The sequence below is a fragment of the Eschrichtius robustus genome, chromosome 2, assembly GCF_028021215.1.
Source record: "Eschrichtius robustus isolate mEscRob2 chromosome 2, mEscRob2.pri, whole genome shotgun sequence".
NCBI classification, from domain to species: Eukaryota; Metazoa; Chordata; class Mammalia; order Artiodactyla; family Eschrichtiidae; genus Eschrichtius; species Eschrichtius robustus.
The window spans coordinates 30689769-30715044 of NC_090825.1; the positions used below are offsets into that span (position 1 = coordinate 30689769).

General features: G+C 37.5%; 1 protein-coding gene and 1 pseudogene across 2 annotated transcripts in view; one reads left to right on the top strand and one right to left on the bottom strand.

Moving 5' to 3' along the window:
- Positions 1 to 25276, top strand: part of WDR70 (WD repeat domain 70) — a 307909-nt gene that overhangs the window by 63812 nt on the left and 218821 nt on the right. For both annotated transcript variants that reach the window (XM_068535256.1, XM_068535255.1), the window contains exon 7: positions 6662 to 6795. In XM_068535256.1, the coding sequence (XP_068391357.1) occupies positions 6662 to 6795 (134 nt within the window). The remainder of the gene's footprint in view (positions 1 to 6661; positions 6796 to 25276) is intronic.
- On the bottom strand, positions 4668 to 6247 carry LOC137755097 (nucleotide triphosphate diphosphatase NUDT15 pseudogene; annotated as a pseudogene).

Below are 25276 nucleotides of genomic sequence, written 5' to 3' on the forward strand. Positions count from 1 at the left end.
TTTTAATATATTTTTTTTGTATTTAATTTTTGATAGTTTGATTAATATGTGTCTTGGTGTGCTTCTCCTTGGATTTATCCTGTATGGGACTCTCTGTGCTTCCTGGACTTAAGTGTTTCCTTTCCCATATTAGGGAAGTTTTCAACTATAATCTCTTCATATATTTTCTCAGTCCCTTTCTTTTTCTCTTCTTCTTCTGGGACCCCTATAATTTGAATGTTGGTGCGTTCAGTGTTTTCCCAGAGGTCTCTGAGACTGTCCTCAGTTCTTTTCAATTTTTTTTCTTTATTCTGCTGTGCAGCAGGTATTACCACTATTTCATCTTGCAGGTCACTTATCCGTTCTTCTGCCTCAGTTATTCTGCTATTGATCCCTTCTAGAAGATTTTTAATTTCATTTATTGTGTTGTTCATCACTGTTTTTTTGCTCTTTAGTTCTTCTAGGTCCTTGTGAAACGGTTCTTGTATTTTCTCCATTCTATTTCCAAGATTTGGGATCATCTTTACTTCTGTTATTCTGAATTCTTTTTCAGGTAGAATGCCTATTTCCTCTTCATTTGTTAGGTCTGGTGAGTTTTTGCCTTGCTCCTTCATCTACTGTGTTTTTCTCTGTCTTCTCATTTTGCTCAACTTACTGTGTTTGGGGTCCCCTTTTTGCAGGCTGCAAGATCGTAGTTTCCCTTTTTTTTGGTGTCTGTCCCCAGTGGCTAAGGTTAGTTCAGTAGGTTGTGTAGGCTTCCTGGTGGAGGGGACTAGTGCCTGTTTTCTGGTGGATGAGGCTGGATCTTGTCTTTCTGGTGGGCAGGTCCACGTCTGGTGGTGTGTTTTGGGGTGTCTGTGGCCTTATTATGATTTTAGGCAGCCTCTCTGCTAATGGGTGGGGTTGTGTTCCTGTCTTGCTAGTTGTTTTGCATGGGGTGTCCTGCACTGTAGCTTGCTGTTCGTTGAGTGGAGCAGGGTCTTAGCATTGAGATAGAAATCTCTGGGAAATTTTCGCCTTTTGATATTACGTGGAGCTGGGAGGTCTCTTGTGGACCAGCGTCCTGAACTTGGCTCTCCCACCTCAGTGGCACAGCCCTGATGCCTGGCTGGAGCAGCAAGAGCCTGTCCTCCACACGGCTTAGAATAAAAGGGAGAAAAAAAAGAAAGAAAGAAAGAAAGAGGAAGATAAAATAAAATAAAATAATATTATAAAATAAAAAATAATTAAGAAAACAATTTTTTTAAATAATTAAAAAAACAAAAAACAACAAAAAAAAACCAGACAGACAGAACCCTAGGACAAATGGTAAAAGCAAAGCTATACAGTACAAAATCACATACAGAAGCATACACATACACACTCACAAAATGAGAAAAAGGGAAAAAAATTTATATATCATTGCTCCCAAAGTCCACCTCCTCAGTTTGGGATGATTCGTTGTCTATTCAGGTATTCCACAGATTTAGGGTACATCAAGTTGATTGTGGAGATTTAATCCGCTGCTCCTGAGGCTGCTGGGAGAGATTTCCCTTTCTCTTCTTTGTTCGCACAGCTCCCCAGGTTCAGCTTTGGATTTGGACCCGCCTCTGTGTGTAGGTCGCCTGAGGGCGTCTGTTCTTCGCTCAGACAGGACGGGGTTAAAGGAGCCGCTGATTCGGGGGCTCTGGCTCACTCAGGCCGGGGGTAGGGAGGGGTACGGATTGCGGGGCGAGCCTGCGGTGGCAGAGGCCGGCGTGACGTTGCACCAGCCTGAGGCGCGCAGTGTATTCTCCCGGGGAAGTTGTCCCTGGATCACGGGACTCTGGCAGTGGCGGGCTGCACAGGCTCCTGGGAGGGGAGGTGTTGAGAGTGACCTGTGCTTGCTCACAGGGTTCTTGGTGGCTGCAGCAGCAGCCTTAGTGTCTCATGCCCGTCTCTGGGGTCTGTGCTGATAGTCGCGGGCGCCAGCCCGTCTCTGGAGCTCCTTTAAGCAGAGCTCTTAATCCCCTCTCCTCGTGCAGCAGGAAAGAAAGAGGCAGGAAAAATTCTCTTGTCTCTTTGGCAGGTCCAGACCTTTTCCCGGACTCCCTCACAGCTAGCTGTGGCGCACTAGCCCCCTTCAGGCTGTGTTCACGCCGCCAACCCCAGTCCTCTCCCTGGGATCTGCCCTCCGAAGCCCGAGCCTCGGCTCCCAGCCCCCGCCCGCCCCGGCGGGTGAGCAGACAAGCCTCTCGGACTGGTGAGTGCTGGTCATCACCGGTCCTCCGTGCGGGAATCTCTCCGCTTTGCCCTCCGCACCCCTATTGCTGCGCTCTCCTCCGTGGCTCCGAATCTTCCCCCCTCCCCCACACGCAGTCTCCACCCGCGAACGGGCTCCCTATTGTGTGGAAACCTTTCCTCCTTCACAGCTCCCTCCCACTGGTGTAGGTCCTGTCCCTATTCTTTTGTCTCTGTTTTTTGTTTTTTTGCCCTACCCAGGTATGTGGGAAGTTTCTTGCCTTTTCGGAGGTCTGAGGTCTTCTGCCAGAGTTCAGTAGGTATTCTGTAGGAGCTGTTCCACATGTAGATGTATTTATGATGTATTTGTGGGGAGGAGGGTGATCTCCACGTCTTACTCTTCCGCCATCTTGAAGCTCCGCCAGAGCTTTGTTTTCTATGTTACTCATTACCTTTCATATCCTTTTGGTGGATGATAAGTGGAGTATATAAGCAGCCACAGAGATCCTGATACTTTGTTTGTTTGTTTATTTATTTTTGGCTGTATTGGGTCTTCATTGCTGCGCGCGGGCGTTTTCTAGTTGCGGTGAGCAGGAGCTACTCTTCGTTGTGGTGCGCGGCCTTCTCATTGCGGTGGCTTCTCTTGTTGCGGAGCATGGGCTCTAGGCGCACGGCCTTCAGTGGTTGTGGCACGTGGGCTCAGTAACTGTGGCTCGCTGGCTCTAGAGCACAGGCTCAGTAGCTTTGGCGCATGGGCTTAGTTGCTCTGCAGCATGTGGGATCTTCCTGGACCAGGTACTGAACCCATGTCCCCTGCATTGGCAGGTGGATTCTTAACCACTGAGCCACCAGGGAAGTCCAAGATCCTGATACTTCAGAATGCTAGCATTGAAAATCTCATTTCGGCACCTTGCCCTTTCTTCTTTTCCATCTTTCTTCTGTCCTTAGATAATGAAAAGTGAACTTTGTAGTTTATCCTGTTCTTTCCTGAGAGAGGGTAATTGATCTCATATTTGTCAAACTGCATAGCTGTTTGTTTTGTATGTGTTTATTTTATTTACAGTCCTCCTTCCTTTTTTAAAAGTGTTATTTATTGGGCTTCCCTGGTGGCGCAGTGGTTGAGAATCTGCCTGCCAATGCAGGGCACACGGGTTCGAGTCCTGGTCTGGGAAGATCCCACATGCCACGGAGCAACTGGGCCCGTGAGCCACAATTACTGAGCCTGCACGTCTGGAGCCTGTGCTCCGCAACAAGAGAGGCCGCGATAGTGAGAGGCCCGCGCACCGCGATGAAGAGTGGCCCCCGCTTGCCACAACTAGAGAAAGCCCTCGCACAGAAACGAAGACCCAACACAGCCATAAATAAAATAAATAAATAAAATTTGAAAAAAGAAAATGCTCCCTATTAAAAAAAAAAAAAAGAAAAAAAAAAGTGTTATTTATTAAGTGTCAGATTTGTGCCAGGCACTGTGCTGGGCACAAGGATGGTCTTTGTCCACATGGAATTTACACTCTTTTTTTTTCTTCTAGTTGTTAGAGTTTTTAACTCATTTACAAATAAGAAAAAGTGATACATGCTAACATAAATAATTTTTATGAAAAATTACTTTTTTGAAAGCAAAAAAACATTAATGAGGAGAGTGATATTATTTCACAGTTTTGCAAATCTCTTTAATGTCTGGCTTAATGGAAGAGGGCTGGATTTATCATACCTGCTTTTTTGCATTCAGTCTTTTACAATATCACACATCCTGTAGCCTCTGGAAAAAAGGCAAATGATGTCATAGTATTGTAAAAATAGCTTTGATCTTGAGTACACTTGAAAGGGTCTTGTAGATCCTCCAGATCACACTTTGAGAACCACTGCTGTATTCTAATCTCCTCATTTTACATGTGAAGGCACTGGATCTCAGAGAGATTAAGGGAGAAATCCAAGATTACGTGGCCTGTTCATGATAGGATACAGATCCTAGAGGTTTGTCTCACTTCTCTTGGTTTGGATTCTCAATCACAAACCTGGGAAATATACCCTAATGGCCTGTCCTGTTCTCTCTAGTTGTTGCCTCTAGCAAGGACTGTCACAGTATATTACTGCCCCCTACTCCCATTTTTTTAAATAAAAGAAAAGAGGAAAATCAACAAACATGATAAATTCTGCCATAGGCTTACTGTGTTAGTATTTGAATTAGAATTTCTATTTGAACTAAAATGCTAAGGCAAATTTTATTGCACTCTATTCCATGTAAGCTGCTGCTGATGAACTGCACAGTAAATATCACAGGGAGATATAGAAAGCAGATTAACCATATTCTCAACAATTATCACATATTCTTTGTCCGAATATAATGCAGGCACATATCCTCGGAAAATTTTCACAAGAAAAGGCTGAAAAGGTGGTGGGTATATTAAGAATTTGCAAATAAACTGGCAGTCTTTTGAAACTTTTTAGATAAAATGGGAGTTTTTCTGAAATTAGATATTTTCCACTCCTTAGCGAGACCTTATTTTGTCTTTTTTTAAAAAAATCAAAGAATCTTCTTGGCCACTTAAGAGATCATTTCCTTTGTATCCTACCAGATGATCCAGAGAAGGATCATAGCCTTGTTCCTTTAAACAACCTAATGCCCAGAAAAGCTGGTCCAGTACAGGAAATTCTTCCCAAGGAATACACTTCCTACTTTCATTTTTTTTTAGGTTCTACATTTTTTGGTTCTAAATTATGAATCACATCCATTTCTTTTTTCATTAATATAGTGACATAATGGTAATTCTCTTCCTCAGTGAAAGAATTCACAACAGGGAAATTCCTGGCAGTCCAGTGGTTAGGACTCTGCACTTACACTGCCGGGAGGCACGGTTTTGATCCTTGGTTGGGGAACTAAGATCCTGCATGCCGCGCAGCGCAGTGAAAAAATAAAAAAAGAATTCACAGCGGTGAACGTTTTTTAGGTGAAGAACTGCTTCTCCCCAGGTTTCCCTTTGGGCACATTCTTCCCAGTTTACCCTGAAGTCCAAATGACCACCAGGAAGTTGGAAACTGCAGGTTGCAAACAACACTGTCCTTTTCCCCAGAAGAAGAGTGAGGATGCCTGCAGCTGGTCACCATTCCTCCCACCCTGATTCAGGGCCTCGGCCCCTGTGGCTCCACACTGGTGGTCTTGGGGTAGGAGCGGAATTTACACTCTTGAGGGGAGGACAGGAATAGAATAGACAAGTCACAGATGAATTTGCAATTTCAAATTACATTGTAGGGAGATGAACACTGGTGGGGTCAGCTTTATGAGGAGGAGGGACACCTCTTTAATTTTCACAGGAGGGAAGAAGGATAGAGTGGGCATGGAGGCAAGTAAGTTTGTAGTTGGTGGTAGCAAGTCACTTCTTAGACTTTAAAAACTACTGTTTATTCAGTTTTATTTTCGATTGTTTTAAGACATATTGTTCAGGCATTCAAATGATAGCTCTCATTTGTATGCTTTCTTTAACCCATTTAGGGTACATATCTAATTTAAACATATAACAAGTTATTCGTTTTATTTGTATATAATTCCATTATATTCTGAAATCAGTATTCACAGGTAGTAATTGAAATGAGTATAAATTATTTTGTCAGTATCTGGTTTTGATTGCAGTAATTCTGTTATATTTAATTAACATTTCAAGTCTATTTGGAGGATTGATTTATAGTGCCTTTCTTTATATAAAACTATGACCCTTTTACTGTCTCATGTATATGATAATCACATTTAATATTTCTAATGCAGTCTTTCCTTCTGAGAGGTCAGTAGATCCAGGGACTAACCACTTTGACAAGAATGATAAATGTAGCTCAAGAACAGTGAGTTACACATTGGATATTTGTATGTGAATTGAACCTTGAAAAGTTCACAGGGAAAGCAAGTATTTTACAGAGCCAGTATAAGTGATATTATAATGTGGTTAGTTACTTACAAATTCAGCTTTAAAAATAATTGTTTAAGGTGACTAAACAATTAGCCAAATGCACAAGATAATAATTTCTACTTTGCTCTATTTTGTTAAATAGATTTATGGTTCCTATTGGCATTACTCATTTTGGGAATTTAGATTCATGTGTTACTCATTTAGTGATAGTCAAACAATCTTAAAAGGTTTCCTCAAAATTGTTTATTGAAAAAGCTTAATTGTTTGTAAGATTTCTACTTATATACTAAAGCAACTTAGTTTATCATATGACAGCTATTCTGAGTACATGGTAGATAAGTTGGGATGAAGCTAGTAATTAGATTAAACTAAAATATTTTCTTGTATTTCAAAGAAATAATACTCCTAATAACAAAGCCACATAATATAGAAGGTGCTTTCCATTTTCACTTTTCAGAAGTAACAGCAGTGGTGATCTATATTTACAGTGCCTGTAAGGTAGGAGGTAGGGTTAGAGAAAGGAAATGGGGTTATAATAGACAATAAGTAGCTTTTCTCCATTTTTTTTTTTTTTTTAAAACCAGGTTTCTGCCTTGGGTCTGGATCCCTCAGGTGCCCGTTTGGTGACTGGAGGATATGACTATGATGTTAAGTTTTGGGATTTTGCTGGAATGGATGCTTCTTTTAAGGCATTTCGATCCCTTCAGCCCTGTGAATGGTATGTATTATGCAACTTAATACCTTCATATTTGAAGACAGAGTCTCTTGTTATTTGAATTCCGTTTATGATGATTTTTACCAAAATACAATAAGTTTACATGACTATATACTACATTCATTATTCAGATGAAAGCGAAGTGTACCTTTTATGTTTCTTTTCTTTAGTAAATTTCCTTTAGTTTCATTAATTTATGTTTTAAAGACATTTTCTGTCTTTTGTTGTTTTTTAAAACATATTTTAATTTAGAAATTGTTACCTTGCCTAGTTTGTTTTAAAACACTTCATTAAATACCGTGTAATATGATATATGTGTGTACAACATATGTTAAGCCAAGTGCTAGTTGGTGCTGCACTGTGCAGGTATGGTCAGCTAGCATTATATTATAAAGGACTTTACACGTTGCTACCATAAGCCACCCTCTTATTTCTACTTTTGACCATCGTTGATCTTTTAGCATATTGGATATCAGAAATGGATTTTATTGGTGAAACTATCTTGTTAACTTGCATAATGTATGTTGGAAATGAGCTTTCAATGATGAGATTTAAAAATATTCAAGATATGTGGATTAGCTGAAATTACTCTGAGTCAGTTTCTTACTCTTGCATGAATGGGGTGTAAATCTAGTTTTGCCTTCAACCTGAACTCTTAAGGGTTTTGTTAATCTCCACTTGTAAACTCTGGGTTTCATCAACTATATGGAGAAAGTTCCTGTCTCTGGACTGTTGAGCGTTTGCTTCCAGTGAACCTTTTGTGAAAGTGGTGGTTGGAGCATCTAAACGAGATGCTGGGATTTTTCTCAATCTTGCAGAATAGATCATATGAATTGTTTGTGCTTACTTGCCAATAGACATTTACATAATAAATGTCTGTCTTATGTGGATCAGAATTGAGTCAGACCTCAAATTTCTCTGGCAGTTATATAGTTATCTAGCAAAATAACCTTGCTGACTAAAGTGGCTCTGGTCAGTGTTCTACAAATCATTATTGATTTGTAAAGTTTGAAGTCATAACTCTTAAGCTGTCTAGTAGTAAAGATTTGAGAATTCCCTAAATAGATCTTAACAGATATATGATCAATTGAAAGGAAAAAAAAAAACTGAGCATCTCCAATGATGGCTATATTTAAAATAGGTCTTATGATTTAAAATAGTGACATTTATCTTGAGTTAGTATGATGACCTTTTTTTTTAATAAATTTATTTATTTTATTTATTTATTTTTGGCTATGTTGGGTCTTCGTTGCTGTGTGCAAGCTTTCTCTAGTTGCGGCGAGCGGGGGCTACTCTTCGTTGCAGTGCTCGGGCTTCTCATTGTGGTGGCTTCTCTTGTTGTCGTGGATGGGCTCTAGGCACATGGGCTTCAATAGTTGTGGCTCGCGGGCTCAGTAGTTGTGGCTCGTGGGCTCTAGAGCACAGGCTCAGTAGTTGTGGTGCACGGGCTTAGTTGCTCCGCAGCATGTGGGATCTTCCCGGACCAGGGCTCGGACGCGTGTACCCTGCATTGGCAGGCGGATTCTTAACCACTGCACCACCAGGGAAGCCCCATGATGACCTTTTAAAAATGTACTTAAAATATGTTGTTTATATCCCTTTTCCCCACATGATAGATAGTCTCTTGATTCATATAGGGATTGTGCTCTCCTTCTACCTTTACAACTATAAGGTGACTTGTTCAGGACTATCCAGTGCTATATCAATGATCAGCTCTGAATGGAATACATATCTCATGAGTCTCAAGCCAGTGCTCTATTATTCACTAAACTGTGTCATTTGCTACACTGCTGTAATTGGAAATGCAGAAAAAACCAAGAGTAAGCTTATTTTCTCTTCTGTAATTAAATTGTTGCATCCTATATGTAATTGTGAACTATCAAACATTAGATAGATGGGAAGAAATAGGATTCTTGACAAGTCATATAAAATTAATATAAAACTCTAATGTTGCAAACATTATGTGAATGTGACTCCTTTAAATCAGGAGAACTATTTAACTTTGCCATCACTTGCCCCTAATCTCAAAGTAATGTGACTCTGTTTTTTATGATGTTTTTGTGACTCAGTGTGTATTTTATATCTATTTACATATTCATCTATAATTCCCTTTTTACTGTAAAAAAGATTTCAAATGGAGAGAAAAGCAGAGGGATTAGTATGAAGAGAAAAGCGGAGGGATTAGTATGATAGCCATCTACCATTTACCTAGATTTAAGTTATAAATATTTTTCTTTATTTGCTTCATCTCATTTTTGTAATTTTTGAATTATTTAAAAGTAAAGACACTGTTTGTATGTAACAAAACAGAAACAGACTCACAGATAGAGAGAATAAACCAGTGGTTACCAATGGGGAGAGGGAAGGGGAGAGGGGCAGGATAGGGGCATAGGATTAAGGAGATACAAACTACTATGTATAAAATAAATAAGCAACAAAGATATATTGTACAGCATAAGGAAATATAGCCATTAGTTTGCAGTAACTTTAAATGGAATATAATCTATAAAATTATTGAATTGCTCTGTTGCACACCTGAAACTAATAAAATATTATAAATCAACTATAATATAAGAAAAATAAAGGCAGACACACCTTTCACTTTTAAATACTTCAATGTGTTATCTTTGAGAAAGATAGACGCTTTCTTATATAAATGTAGTTCCATTATTATTTTTAACAAAATTCTTCAAAATTCCTTAATATTTCTAATAAACATTCTGTATTTAAATTTCCCCATTTGCCCTCAAAATGTGTTCTTTTTTAAAAAAAATTATTTATTTATTTTATTATTTATTTTGGCTGTGCTGGGTCTTAGTTGCGGCAGGCAGGATCTTTAGTTGCAGCATGTGGACTTAGTTGCAGCATGCATGTGGGATCTAGTTCCCTGACCAGGGATCAAACTCGTCCCCCTGCATTGGGAGCGTGGAGTCCTACCCAGTGGACCACCAGGGAAATCCCTGAAAATGTGTTTTAAAGCTGGTTTGTCAGACATGGATCCAATCAAGTAATACACATCACATCTATTTTGTATCTCTCTTACATCTCTTTTAATCTACACTGACCCTTCCTTAACCATTTTCTTTCCCATAACTTTGTTAAACAGACAGGTCTAGTTGTCCTCTATGAGATTCTTCCTTCCTGATTTTCTAATTGCTTCCTTTTGGTATTATTTAAGTTGTTTCTTTATCTCCAGTATTTCCTATAGAAGATCCAAAGGCTTGATTATAGTCCATATTGTTTCACATCAGATGGCGTGTATTGTCTGGTTGTTGTCACTATTAGTGACTAGCAATTAAGACTGATCCCTGGAGTAAGGTGGGACATCTGATTCCTCCACTGTAAAGTTAATATTACATACTTGAGATAGGCAAGAACTTTGGGGGGAAAATACCTTGGTACCATGTAAATATCCAGATTCTATTCATCCTTTCACTTAATAAGTTTAGCATCCATTGATTATTCATACCTGAATCATTTATTTCATCGAGGGCTGCAAGATAGTGGTTTTCTAATTCTGTTGTTTCATCTACTTTTACTTGCTGGCATTCTTCTAAGAGAAGTACTTTTCCTCATGCCTGATGTTATTTGGTTCCTCTGAAATACAGTTCCTACTCCAGAGTAAGGATAAATGCTTACTTATTTCCCTTTTTTTTTTTTTTTTAAATTTATTTATTTATTTATTTCTGGCTGTGTTGGGTCTTCGTTTCTGTGCAAGGGCTTTCCGTAGCTGCGGCCAGCGGGGGCCACTCCTCATCGCGGTGAGTGGGCCTCTCACCGCCGCGGCCCCTCCTGCTGCAGAGCACAAGCTCCGGACGCGCAGGCTCAGCAGTTGCGGCTCACGGGCCCAGCTGCTCCGTGGCATGCGGGATCCCCCCAGACCAGGGCTCGAACCCGTGTCCCCTGCATCGGCAGGCAGACTCCCAACCACTGCGCCACCAGGGAAGCCCCTATTTCCCTTTTATTACTCATTTTTAGCTTACGGGTTGGTGTTGATAAATGAATTGTTGCTGTTATTTGTGGTGATAGTTTTTAAAAAATTTTTTTTGCTTTTTCTTTTTGATTACTGGTATTTGTGATTTTAAAATTTTCATGTGTTTCAGTCAATTGCAGTCATTCTTCTTTTTTTAAAAAATTTTTTATTTATTTTTGGCTGCATTGGGTCTTTGTTGCTGCACTCAGGCTTTCTCTAGTTGTGGAGAGCGGGGGCTACTCTTTGTTGCCATGTGCGGGCTTCTCATTGCCGTGGGTTCTCTTGTTGCAGAATACGGGCTCTAGGCATGCGGGCTTCAGTAGTTGTGGTGTGCAGGCTCAGTAGTTGTGGCTCTTGGGCTCTAGAGTGCAGGCTCAGTAGTTGTGGTGCATGGGCTTAGTTGCTCCGCGGCATGTGGGATCTCCCCGGACCAGGGATTGAACCCATGTCCCCTGCATTGGCGGGCAGATTCTTAACAACTGTGCCATCAGGGAAGTCCCAGTCATTATTCTTTTTGATGTTTAAAGTGTCCCAGATTTGGCCATTGGGAGTCCCTGATTGCTATGTAGTTTTGACATGACCTCGTTAGTCTTTAAAAGCTTACTTATTTTCTGGAACAACATGTTGTAGGCTTCCCAGTACATGCCTTTCCAGGTCCCAGAGTGAGCATTTCCCCACAGACACCTGTTTTGTTAGTGGGAATGGTATTCAGAGACCAAATCTGGATGCTACACATGTTCATTGATATTGGGGTATCATTACTTCTTGACCTTTTCAGTGGAAAGAGGTGAAAAATATAGATACGTGTGTGTGTGCTTAAATGATGAGATCATATTGACATTTCCATTTCAAAATTTTAGTAAACTTTAAATTTCTGAATATTTTTTAATTTACTGAAAAGATGTACAGATAGTCCAGAGTTCAGGTATGCCCCTAACCCAGTTTCTCCTATTGTTAACATCTTACATTACCATGTCATGTTACATTTGTGATAATTAAACCAACATTGGTACATAATCATTAGCTAAATGCCAAACTTTATTTGGATTTCACTTTTTTTATAAACTAATATCCCTTCCAAGATACTACATTACATTTAGTCTTCACGTCTGTTTAGTCTCCTCTGGTTTATGATAGTTTCTCAGTTGTTCTTTGATTTTCATGACTTGACAGTTTCGAGGTGTATCGGTCAGGTATTTTGTAGACTATCCCTTGACTTATTTTTTAATGGTGTTTTTCTCATGGTTAGACTGAGGCTGTGGGTTTTTGGGCTGAATATCACAGAGGTGAAGTGCCCTTCTTATCACATATCAGGGGTACATGCTATCATGTTTTTAAGATTTCTCCACTACAGAGTTACTTTTTCCTCCCCTTTCCATATGCCATTCTTTGGAAGCAAGTCAACAAATGCTGCTCACACTTGGTAGAGTGGAAAAATTAAGCTCTACCTCCTGGAGGGGGTGATAATTACATAAACTACTTGGAATTCTTCTGCAAGGAAGACTGTTTGTTTGTTTATTTATTCATTTCTATTTATTTATACCTTGAATTATAAGTCAATACTGAGCTGTGGCCATTGTGAGCTCTTTCAGTTTGCCTCTTGTGTTCTTTTCTTTGACATGCCTTTTTGTTTGTCTGTTTGTTTATACTTCCTTACTTTTGGGTACTATGAGATGTTCCAAACTCATATTTTCTTTACCCCTGTGCTAGAATTAGTCATATTTCTTTGGAGAATGATATCAGAAAAAAAGGATCTAGGCTCTTCCTGTGCTTGTTGTCCCTGGGGTGTCACTGCTTCTAGGCCTTCTCAACAGAGCTAGGAAGTTTATGCCTGTGTACTAACCTATGTATGCGCTATATGTGTAATTGTTTCTGTATCCTTTTGCATTTATATTAAGCTAAACATGAGTCCATACTGAAGTCTCTGACTCTAATCCAGTACACATTGATTCATTCTAGCCTTCCCTCTTCTTCTGTCTTGGAAACTTACACTTTCCTCCAGTGAGAAACCTCACTTCTACCTCCCATCCATTTATATATTTGTTTAACCCCAGTATACATGTAAAATAATTTCAGAATTGTTAATCTGTATCCCCATTCCAATTTAAATTTAATATTACAGAATGTTTACTTAATGTCTTTGATTTTTATACTCAAATTCAAAGATAGAACATATTTTTGAGGAAGACTTACTAGTCAAGACCAGGAGTTGGCAAACATTTTCTGTAAAGGGTCAGATAGTGTTTTAGGCCTTACAGGCCACAAATGATCTTTGTTAAATTTATTTGTGTGTGTGGTGTGTCTATATTGTATAATAATAAATTTAAATTAAATTTTTAAATAAGGAAAAAAATGCAGTGCAGGTATTTACTTGTTTTCTTTTTCTTTTTTGCTTTCAATATCATTCTCTTTATTTTATTAGCTCATTGTTCCAGTTTTTGATGCTGACATCCAATATATTAATCATCAGACCCTTGGTTTTTGCCAATTGCAAATTTGATAAATGTGCAATAAGTTCTCATTCAATTGATAACTTGTTAAATACGGCAAGAGTCAGACTTTAGTATGCCGTTAGAAACCTTTCTTTGTTTTGACATTGATCTGTTAAACAATTTTTTAGATTAAGTGGTTCACTCATATGAGAATCCATGCATACCAATTACTCAGCTAAACTCTTCCATAACTTTTTTGTCACCCATCTACATTATTTCTATATCATCTACCAAGAAAACTTGAGGGAATTTGTTAACTGTCTTAAAGATATAAAAACACATTATACTGTTTTCAGACTATCTCCTCACCTGTAATAGCAGATGTCAGAATTTGGCTGATATTCAAGAGGCAACATTATGATGAATAAGTGGGTTTCAAAGAGGTATTCACACACAAAGGACCCCCATAGCCATTCAGGAGGGGAGGCAGAAGTTCTAAATTTACGGGTGAGACTGAGGTAAGGTATTCTGGATTTGGGGCACCTCTGATGAATTTCTCCAAAGGACTCTGATGCTGTAATATTCTTAGCCTCATTCTCACTCTCCTGGGCCACCTTGAAAAGACTGATGTTAAATGTTTCCTTGATCCACTAGTATAAAAATCAAATTTTAAAAAATGCTTTTCTTTTGTTGTTCAACTTCTTTTTGATGCATCTTTCATTTTTGGTATTTTGAAGTCTGTTTAGTAACTTGTTTGGACTTTTACCCAGTATCAATATTAGATTTATGGATCTCTGGTTTCTAAAGTCTTCCTTTGTCATTTAGTGAAAATCAGTACCACATTTTCTCTGATACAATCTGCTAGTCACTTTTTACTTTCTTTATGTTTCCTCATAGATTCTTAATAATTATATATATAGGTTTAAGAATTAGAATCCTTGGGATCACAAACCCTTTGGTTGTATCCTCTATGCAAAAAAAAAAAAAAAAATGTAGATGAAGTAAAACTTGTCATTAAATATTGTGAGTAGTTTTGGATCACTTAGGTAGCCCAAAATAAGAATTTCTTATCTCAGCCCTTTTAAAAATGACTAAATACTCTCTTTTCTTTTCTTTTTAAAAACACTTTAATTCATCAAGTACTACATAAGTAATGTTTTCATACAGAAATTAAAACATTTCAGATAAAACTAAAGTTCTTCCTTTATCATCTTCATTTTAATCTTTTTCTCAGATTTCATCACTGTTTTCATTATGGTGTATATTTTTTGAGGTTTTTCCATGCAGTTATCAACAAATATCAAATGTATCTATCAAAAAACTGTGTATTCTATATTTATTTTCATAAATTATGTCAGATCATGGTTATTCCATAATTTTTTTCTCACTCACAATATCGCTTGGAGATTTTTAATAAGACTACATGTATACTACTATATTCTTTCTAAGCGCTACATAGCATACTATGTATAATTTACCATAGTTAAGTGGTTTTAAAACTTTAATAGGCATCAGAACCATCTGAAGGGCTTGTTAAAATATTAAATGCTATACCTTACCTTTAGAGTTTCCAATTCTTTAGGTCTGGTGTGGCCAAGAATTTGCATCTCTAACAAGTTCCCACATGCTACTGGCGTACCTGATCTGAGAACATACTTTGAAAACCACTACACTGATTAGCTATTCTCCCCTTGATGGACTTGGGTTATGGCCACTTTTTCACTATTCTGAATAAATGATGAAATGATTGCCTCTATACTGCATTGGGCATATGTGTAAATTGCGTGTTTCTTAAGAATAGATAGCAAGAAATGAAATGCCTTTTGTGCACATTTAAAAATGTTGACATTGTCAAATAACCGTCTTTTGATTATCCGTTTTGTGAAATGTCACATGGGTTTATCCCTGGGAGACAAGGGAGGCAACACAATTATGTGCTTTGCTATCTGTGCATGAACTGAGTAACACATGCAAAGTGACCAATCAGGGACAGATTTTGGAGGAAGTGGTGTGATTGGTCATTGATCAGGATGCACAGCTGCTATTTATATAGTGATTTTTGGACTGAAGGGCTAGTAGCAAAATTTGTACTTTATGCAGTTACTCACTGTTAATATACCGTAGTAACTGAAAGTTGAACCATGTTGTTGGGGCCTGGTATTATTTATCTAAAGCATGGCGACTGAAATTCATGCATATCAGAACCATGCAAAGCAGGGATTGCCTGTATTCGATATGCAAAAGTAAAAGAGAAACTCAATGGGACATATAGAATGAATTTTTTTTAATTGTTGAAAATAAATTATATTCCTCTACTCTGATCTTCTGGTCTGCTAACAGACTAACAAGTTAATCATTAGTTTGGAAACTTATAAGCCTGGTTCTTGCTTTAAGTTCTGGGATAATTTAGTCAATAAAGTGTTTTTAGTCAGATGTAACACAATTTCATACGTAGTAAGTATTGATTTAAGTGGTTGTGTACTTACATTCACTTTTGAGAAATTTTTTTGCAGGTTTAATTACTATATGATAATGGTTTTCAGTAGTTTGTTCATCGTTTGTGTCAGATGTTCAGCCTTTTCAAGTGGATGAATGCTACTATTTTGCATTAGGTGTTTGTTGCTTTAAAAGCGCTATTCATATAAATGTTAAAAGAAGAGTCCACTTCAGAAGTCCACCAAAGATCCATAACTGAAGACACAGTTGTTTTGGGCCATGCATTATGGAGACTGTCTTCCCAAAGCATTCTGTGAATGGGCACTCACTGGAACTGCTCAACTCTGTGACTGTTCAGCATGAGGTCACTCAGCCCTGCATACTGCAGTAAATTCTGAGACTTGGCACATTACAGGTTTCTCAGACGGGGGTTTATGGGCATATTTTCAGGGGTTCATGAATTCTTTTTATTAATTTAGAAATTCTGTTTTTTTCATTTTGATAACCATTTGGCACAACGCTAATGCCTGCGTTTGTTTACCTTTGTGTTTAAAATCACCTGGGCTCAAATGCTCCGTTCACTTTCAGTTGCCATGGCCTCGTGAGAAGGGAGCAGAGACACCCTTCAAAATGCCAAGTGAAAGCCTGTTTTGTCATAAAGTGTTGTATGAACAAAGTTTTCATAGTAGTTATAATAGAGACACTTGGTGGGAAGACTGGATCATCGCTGTAACACAGCAAAATAGGCCTGTGCTAGTGCAGGCAACAGGTATTCATTAACTTGTTCAGCTGATGGCCGATTAAAGGACCGTGGCAGAGGGATATAATCAGTTTGTCTCACAATAAAGAAGTTGTTTCATTCTTTATAGTGTTGTGTCAGCAAACAACATCTTAAAATTAGTTTGAATTTCATTGGTTATTTTGTTTCAGTATTTGCTTTAAAAAAATCGCTTTATTGAGTTTAATTGATATACCATAAAATTCACTCATTTTAAGCGTGCAGTTCAATAGTTTTGAGTAAACTTACAGGGTTGTGCAACCATGACCACAATCTAATTATCATCACCCCAAAACAAACTTCATTCCCATTTGTGGTCACTCTCCATTTCTACCTCCGGCCTTAGGCAGCCACTACTCTGCTTTATAGGTGTGCTTTTACTGGATGTCTCATATAAATGGAATCATACACTATGTGGTCTCTTGTGTCTGGCCTCTTTCCCTTAGCATAGTATTTATGAGGTTCACCCATGTTGTAGCATACATCAGGACTTTTGTTCCTTCTTATGGTTGACTAGTATTCTGTTTTAGATAGATAGATAGATAGGTGGCATATGGCATATATATATATATGGCATATTTTGTTTATCCATTCACCATTTGGTGGACATTTGGGTTGTTTCCACTTTTTGGCTATTATGAATAATGCTGCTTGAACATTTGTGTACAAGTCTTTGGACATATGCTTCCATCTCTTTTAACCTAAACTGCAAATTGCTAGGTCATATAGTAAATTTATGTTTAACATATTAATAACTTGAAAGCTGTTTTCCCAAGTGGTTATACCATTTTACATTCCCACAAGCAATATATAAGGGTTCCAGTTTCTCTAAATTCTCACCAACAATTCCGCGTCCCCCCACCCCACTGTACCATGTGGCTCATGAGATCTTAGTTCCCCAATCAGGGATCGAACCCAGGCCCTTGGCAGTGAGAGCACAGAGCCCTAACCATTGGACCGCCAGGGAATTCCCTCACCAGCATTTGTTATTGTTTTTTTGATGATAATCATTCCTGTGGGAGTGGAGTAATAAGTGTTTACTTTTTTTTTTTTAAATTTCTTTTTATTTCTTTTTGACTGCATTGGGTCTTCGTTGCTGTGCACGGGCTTCTCATTGTGGTGGCTTCTCTTGTTGCAGAGCATGGGCTCTAGGTGTGTGGGCTTCAGTAGTTGTGGTGCACGGGCTCAGTAGTTGTGGCTTGCGGGCTCTAGAGCGCAGGCTCAGTAGTTGTGGCGCATGGGCTTAGTTGCTCTGCCGCATGTGGGATCTTCCCAGACCAGGGCTCGGACCTGTGTCCCCTGCATTGGCAGGTGGATTCTTAACCACTGCACTACCAGGGAAGTCCTGATCAGTGTTTTCTTTTAAATTCATTGCAAATCTATACTCTTGTAAGAGTTGTTAGTAAAAGGAGCCTAGTTATATGTTCATACTCAGTTAAATAATAATATAATAAAATTATTTATCATCACAAAGTGGTCTCTAAAGTACTTTCCCATCAAAAGGAAGGTATTATTACTGAAATTAAATGCACTACCTAAGGCATTGAGAAAGGGTTCAGTTGTGGAACAGTCTTCAAAATGTATTGAGTTAAAAAAGCACAGTATGGAATAGTACATAGTTTTTTAAAAAGCTTGGAAAAAATAATATAGACTATTTGCTTATATATGCATTAAATATTCTTGGAAAGGTACACAAGAAACCAATAACACTAGTCGTCTATAGGGAGAAGAACTGATTATCTGGGAGACTAGTCGTCTGTAGGGAGAAGAACTGATTATCTGGGAGGCCAAGGTGGAAGAAAAATGTGTTATTATTTACCCTTTTATATCTTTTGAGTTTTAGATACGAGATGTGTATATTACTTATTTAATACAGAGATAAGTTTTTTTTTTGCTAGAGAACAAAGATATGTTCTGTTTACCTAATAGTAATATTGTGTATCATTATCATAGCTAACATTTATTGAGCCTGGCTAAACTCTTTATATCAGTTAATTCTCCTAACTGCCCTATGTCATAGGTACGTTTATTATCTCCCTTTGACAGTGTGGAAATGGAGGCTTAAAAATTAATTAACCCAAGATCATACAGTAAGTGATAGAACAGAGATTTGAACGCATGCATTCTAATTGTAGAGTTTGTGCCATTAATCACTATGTTATGCATAGGCACAGAGGGATTAAAACCATTTAGAGTAAGTGCCATCAGAAATAGTCAAGGGTGTGGTGTGTGTGTTTGCTTAAGTTCATTTATCGGTAAGCCTTACTTATTTTAACACTTTATTTACTGCCTTTGCCAGATAACTGAAGTAATGCTATTTTAGCTTTTAGGTAAAGTTTTTAAAATTAGTTTACAGCTGATACTTATGCAGCATAATATTTAACATAATTGTGTGATAGATGAGTGTTTTTTTTCAGGCATTTATGCTTTCATTTTTCATGTTATCAGTTGTGAAAAAGAAACTGAAGATGGATAAAGGTTCCTCTTATAAAACTGGAATCATGATTTGTGTATGAGTTAATGTGTAAAGAAGCAGAGTTATATAAATTTCAGTAATCATATCATTGTAACTGTCTCATTTCTCCTGGCCAATAGCTCATTAATTGAATTAAGTTAATGACAAAATATTTTTGATTGAACTTTTTATAATTATTAGTGAATTGGTAAACTCACTTTATGAGTTTCCATAGTAATATTATTTTCAAAACTATTAGATTTTGCAACTTTTAGGGTAAGTAACCATAAGGCCAAATATGACTTTTTTCCCATAGATGTCACCGATCAGTGGTATCATTAATTAGGCTCTACTTGAGAAGAAAAGTATAATATCAAATCCATCTAGCTACTTCAATTTTGCATAGCAAGCTTTTTTTTGTTTGCAGCTAATCTTGGATATCATCAATAGGAAAGAAAAAGTTAGAAGATAACTTCATTTGTAAAGTTAGTAGGTTAATTAAATCACAAGTCATTCTTGGTATGTCAGGATAGTCCTAGGGATGACAGAACTTTCTTGTGGTTTACTAATTAGAAAGAAGGTTGTTGACATGGTCTGTATGGAAGTCGGTGTGGGATCATGTGCATCACCAGAAAGCTTTAATATGAGGTGAAAGGTGTGTGGGAAAGCACAGTTAATATTCTTTGAGATATATATATATATATATATATATATATATATATACTATGTACCTGAATATATTTTCTCCTTTGATATTTTCATTGTAAATTTATATAAGCTTAAGGGTTTTTGTTTTTTTTTTTTTACTTTATTTCCTGGGTTTCTTTTACCCTCTATAACTGTCATCAAGTTGCATAGTTTCTGTATTTTGTTTCATTAACTGAAAACCAGTGACCTCTTGAGTTGTGTCTCAGCTCAGATGTCAGCTCTTCAAAGAGACCTTTCCTAATAATCCTGTTAAAAGTAGCTTATCCTGTTCCATTGATCTATATTTCTGTTTTTGTGCCAGTACCATACTGTCTTGATTACTGTAGCTTTGTAGTATAGTCTGAAGACAGGGAGCCTGATTCCTCCAGCTCCGTTTTTCTTTCTCAAGATTGCTTTGGCTATTCGGGGTCTATTGTGTTTCCATACAAACTGTGAAGTATTTTGTTTTAGTTCTGTGAAAAATGCCAGTGGTAGTTTGATAAGGATTGCATTGAATCTGTAGATTGCTTTGGGTAGTATAGTCATTTTCACAATGTTGATTCTTCCAATCCAAGAACATGGTATATCTCTCCATCTATTTGTATCATCTTTGATTTCTTCTATTAGTGTCTTATAATTTTCTGCATACAGGATAGAAAGCCCAGAGATAAACCCACACACATATGGTCACCTTATCTTTGATAAAGGAGGCAAGAATATACAGTGGAGAAAAGACAGCCTCTTCAATAAGTGGTGCTGGGAAAACTGGACAGCTACATGTAAAAGAATGAAATTAGAACACTCCCTAACACCATACACACAAAAAAAACTCAAAATGGATTAAAGACCTAAATGTAAAGCCAGACACTATCAAACTCTTAGAGGAAAACATAGGCAGAACACTCTAGGACATAAATCACAGCAAGATCCTTTTTGACCCACCTCCTAGAGAAATGGAAATAAAAACACAAATAAACAAATGGGACCTAATGAAACTGAAAAGCTTTTACACAGCAAAGGAAACTGTAAACAAGATGAAAAGATAGCCCTCAGAATGGGAGAAAGTATTTGCAAATGAAGCAACTGACAAAGGATTAATCTCCAAAATTTACAGGCAGCTCATGCAGCTCAATATCAAAAAAACAAACAACCCAGTCCAAAAATGGGCAGAAGACCTAAATAGACATTTCTCCAAAGAAGATATACAGATTGCCAACAAACACATGAAAGAATGCTCAACATCATCAATCATTAGATAAATGCAAATCAAAACTACAATGAGATGTCATCTCACACCGGTCAGAATGGCCGTCATCAAAAAATCTACAAACAATAAGTGCTGGGGAGGGTGTGGAGAAAAGGGAACCCTCTTGCACTGTTGGTGGGAATGTAAATTGGTGCAGCCACTATGGAGAACAGTATGGAGGTTCCTTGAAAAACTAAAAATAGAACTACCATATGACCCAGCAATCCCACTACTGGGCATATACGTGAGAAAACCGTAATTCAAAAAGAGTCATGTACCAAAATGTTCATTGCAGCTCTCTTTACAATAGCCAGGACATGGAAGCAACCTAAGTGTCCATCGACAGATGACTGGTTAAAGAAGATGTGGCACATATATACAATGGAATATTACTCAGCCATAAAAAGAAACGAAATTGAGTTATTTGTAGTGAGGTGGATGGACCTAGAGTCTGTCATACAGAGTGAAGTAAGTCAGAAAGAGAAAAACAAATACCATATGCTAACACATATATATATGGAATCTAAAAAAAAAAAAAAAAAAGGTCACGAAGAACCTAGAGAGGCAAAGCGGGAATAAAGACACAGACCTACTAGAGAATGGACTTGAGGATATGGGGAGGGGGAAGGGGAAGCTGGGACAAAGTGAGAGAGTGGCATGGACATATATACACTACCAAATATAAAATAGATAGCTAGTGGGAAGCAGCCGAATAGCACAGGGAGATCAGCTCAGTGCTTTGTGACCACCTAGAGGGGTGAGATAGGGAGGGTGGGAGGGAGGGAGACGCAAGAGGGACGAGATATGGGGATATATGTATATGTATAGCTGATTCACTTTGTTATAAAGCAGAAACTAACACACCATTGTAAAGCAATTATACTCCAATAAAGGTGTTAAAAAAAAAAAAAGTAGCTTATCTCCCAATCTGTCTACGGCTACCCACTCTATGCATTGTTCTGGTTTGTTTTCTTTATAGCACTTATCATTATCGGGAATGATCATCTCTTTTTTATATTTTACTTGTATTCCAACACCTGGAATAGTGCCTGGCATATAGTAGGAACTTATTATTCACTAAATAAGCAATGAATAATGGAATCTTTTCATCCTTTTCCCCAAAAATTTCTTGTGTGGAATAAAAAAAACATTTTCATCAGGATGTACCTATTTTTTTTTTTTTTCAAAAAGAAAGGAAGTATAAAGATTCCTTTTCCTGGAAAATTAAAAAATTGTGGCTTAAACCATATTAGTTCAGGGCAAATAAAGAACAGGAAGATTTTGAAATCTCTGGCTCTGCATCATGATGCATTGGGCTTCAGGTCTCAGGTTGATATGTTTAGCTCTTTAAAAAACAAAAAATAGGACATGGAATCTCAAGGTAACTGATTCGAGAGTTTTATTGCATCTTACGATTTCCGTTCACTTTATGTTAAAATTGACTGCCACTGAGCTGTAATTTCTACTTTTTGAAATAGCATTTGTAGTCCTTGGCATATATCTGTTAGTTTCTTCTTTTGATTAAATAGTTCCGGAGTTCAAAGGAAAAAAAAAAAACAAAACCTTTACCCAGTATTTCATCTTCCTGAGTGAATCCTGGTTTCAGAAATTTAAAAATTTCTATTACTAGAAATAAGAATGGGTGAGTCATTGCTATAGCCATTGGGCATGATTCTCTGCTTAAGTGGCTGAACTTGTGTCATAACTGTCAGTTATAGTGGAGATGGAAGGAAATTTCATTACTCTCCCAGACTTCCATTGAAGTATTTTTCCCCCTGCTTTCTTTTCCATAGCAGACTGATTTATGTAAAATTCAGTTCTACAACTAAGTATTAGTCTAGGGTCCATGTGCATGATGGGTAAGAACATGGATTCCATGTCATATAAGTCTGAATTTTTTATAAATTTATTTATTTTATTTATTTATTTTTGGCTGTGTTGGGTCTTCGTTGCTGTGTGTGGGCTTTCTCTAGTTGTGTCGAGCAGGGGCTGCTCTTCGTTCCAGTGCGCGGGCTTCTCACTGCGGTGGCTTCTCTTGTTGCGGAGCACGGGCTCTAGGCTCGCGGGCTTCGGTACTTGTGGCTCGCGAGCTCTAGAGCGCAGGCTCAGTAGTTGTGGCGCACGGGCTTAGTTGCTCCGCGGCATGTGGGATCTTCCTGGACCAGGGCTCGAACCCGTGTCCCCTGCATTGGCAGGTGGATTCGTAACCACTGCACCACCAGGGAAGCCCCAAGTCTGAATTTGAATTCTGCTTTGACCAGTTCATTTTCTGTGTGACTAGGCAAGTTTAATCACTTTGACCCATGTTTTATTTCCCTGCAAAATAGAATGAATAATTCCATTTCTTTGGGTTGTAATAATGATTAATGGATAATATATGCAAAAGGTGTGGCACAATGCTTGGTGCTTAGTAAAGCACTGTAAATATTAGCTCTTATTATCTTAGTACTGTTTTAACATGAAGGAATTTCAGTACACAGACTCACAAATTGTTATCTTTAATGTATTACTTCCCATTACTAAGATTTTGTTAGTCTCATAAGATTGGATTGTAGCTCTAAAAATTCAGACTACTGTTGAAGCTATTATCTGTCCTGATTTCCTTTTTAGGAGTCCTGGCTATCCAGATTTGTTATTTCTTCTCCATTTCCCTTTTCTTCTTTCTGACCCAGTTCTCTTTATCTTTTTATTTATTTATTTATTTATTTATTTTTGCCACAATCTGTGAGAATCTCTTAAGTCAATCCACGTTACTAATTTTTTACCATTTTAATTCAGGTCTTTATTGCTTTTAATGAACTTTTTAAAACTCACATTTATTCAGGTATAATTTACATACACCCACCAGAATTCATCCTTTCAAGTGTACAGTACTGCGAGTTTTGAGAAATGCATAGTCATATTAACCACCACCACCACAATCAAGTTACAGAGCATTTACATTATCCTAGAGAGTTCCTTCTAGTCACTTTGCAGTCATTCCTTTCTCCTGACCCCCAGACAACCACTGTTCTGATTTTGTTGTTGCCTCTATCAGTAGTGTTTCCCCCTTTTTATTGTTGTGTAGTAGTCCCTTATACAACAGACAGCTTATCTGTTCACCAATTGATAGACATTTGGGTTGCTTCCAGTTTCTAGGTATTATGAATCAAGTTGCTATAAATGTTTCCATATAGGTCTTTTTGTAGATAGATGTTTTGATTTTCTTGGGTAAATACCTAAGAGAGAATTGCTGGGCTGTGTGGTATGTGTGTTAACTTTATAAGAAGTTTCCAAACTTTTCCAAAGTGCTGTACCATTTTGCTTTCTTAGGAGCAATATGTAAGGGTTTTAGTTACTTCATGCTTACCAAATACTTGGTATTTTCAATATTTTTAAATTTAGCCATTCTTTTCCATGTGTAGTGATATATACTTGGGTTTTAATTTAAATTTTCCTGATGAATAGTAATGTTGAGCATCCTTTTATGTTCTTATTTGTGTTACATCTGTCTTTGGTGAAGTGTCCAAATCTTTTGTCCATTTTTAAAATTGGGTTGCTTTTCTTGGGTTGGTTGATAAAGTTCTCTATAAGATATGTTTATCACAAATATTTCCTCTTAGTCTGTGTCTTGCTTTTCATTTACATGATAGTGTCTTTTGAAGAGCATATTTAACATGCTTTTAAATATTGTTCTCTATCCTTGCTTATTTTCTGCTTACGTTAGTGTAAGCCATATTTTCTTGAAACTTTTTTAAATAGAAAGATTTCCACAAACGTTTATTAAATGAAAAATAGTTTTCAAAAAGATCTTATTTTTGTAATATATAACTTACATATTTCTGTCTTTCAATTACTAGGGAGAGTTTAAGAGGTTTCATTTTGGGAATGGACATAAATTATGTAGGGGTAATGAAGAACTTCCACTTTCTATGATATGGCAAAACAGCATGAATTACTTTTATAATTAAAAAGCTATCTTATACTTTAGAAAACAAAAGATAACATAGGCAAAATTAAAAGACAAATTATAAGCTCATAAAAAGTTGAAATACATACTGAAAGTAATGGACTTCTAGCCATACATAATATATGAGTTTCTACAAATCAGTAAAGGGGGTTATTTGAAAATTAAAACTGTCAAAGAAAATGAATTGACAGATAACAGCAGAAGAAATGTAACTGGCCAATAAACATGAAAAATTATACTCAACTTCACTGACAATTGAAGAAAAAAATTAAAATGCCAATGATGTACTACCTGTCCCCTGTAAGACTGGCAAAGATGAAAAAGATCTCTACTATCCTATGTGGGAAGAAGGCAAATGTGGGGAGAAGGCAAAGGTGGGATATCAATTTCTAAGCTCTTTTTCTAAAGAATAATTTGATAATATCCATCAAGATGGAAAATGTGAACTGTGATAAGATTTGGAGAAATAAGCACTTTCAGGCATTGTTGGTGGGAGTGTAAATTGGTACCACCCTGTGGAGGGCAATT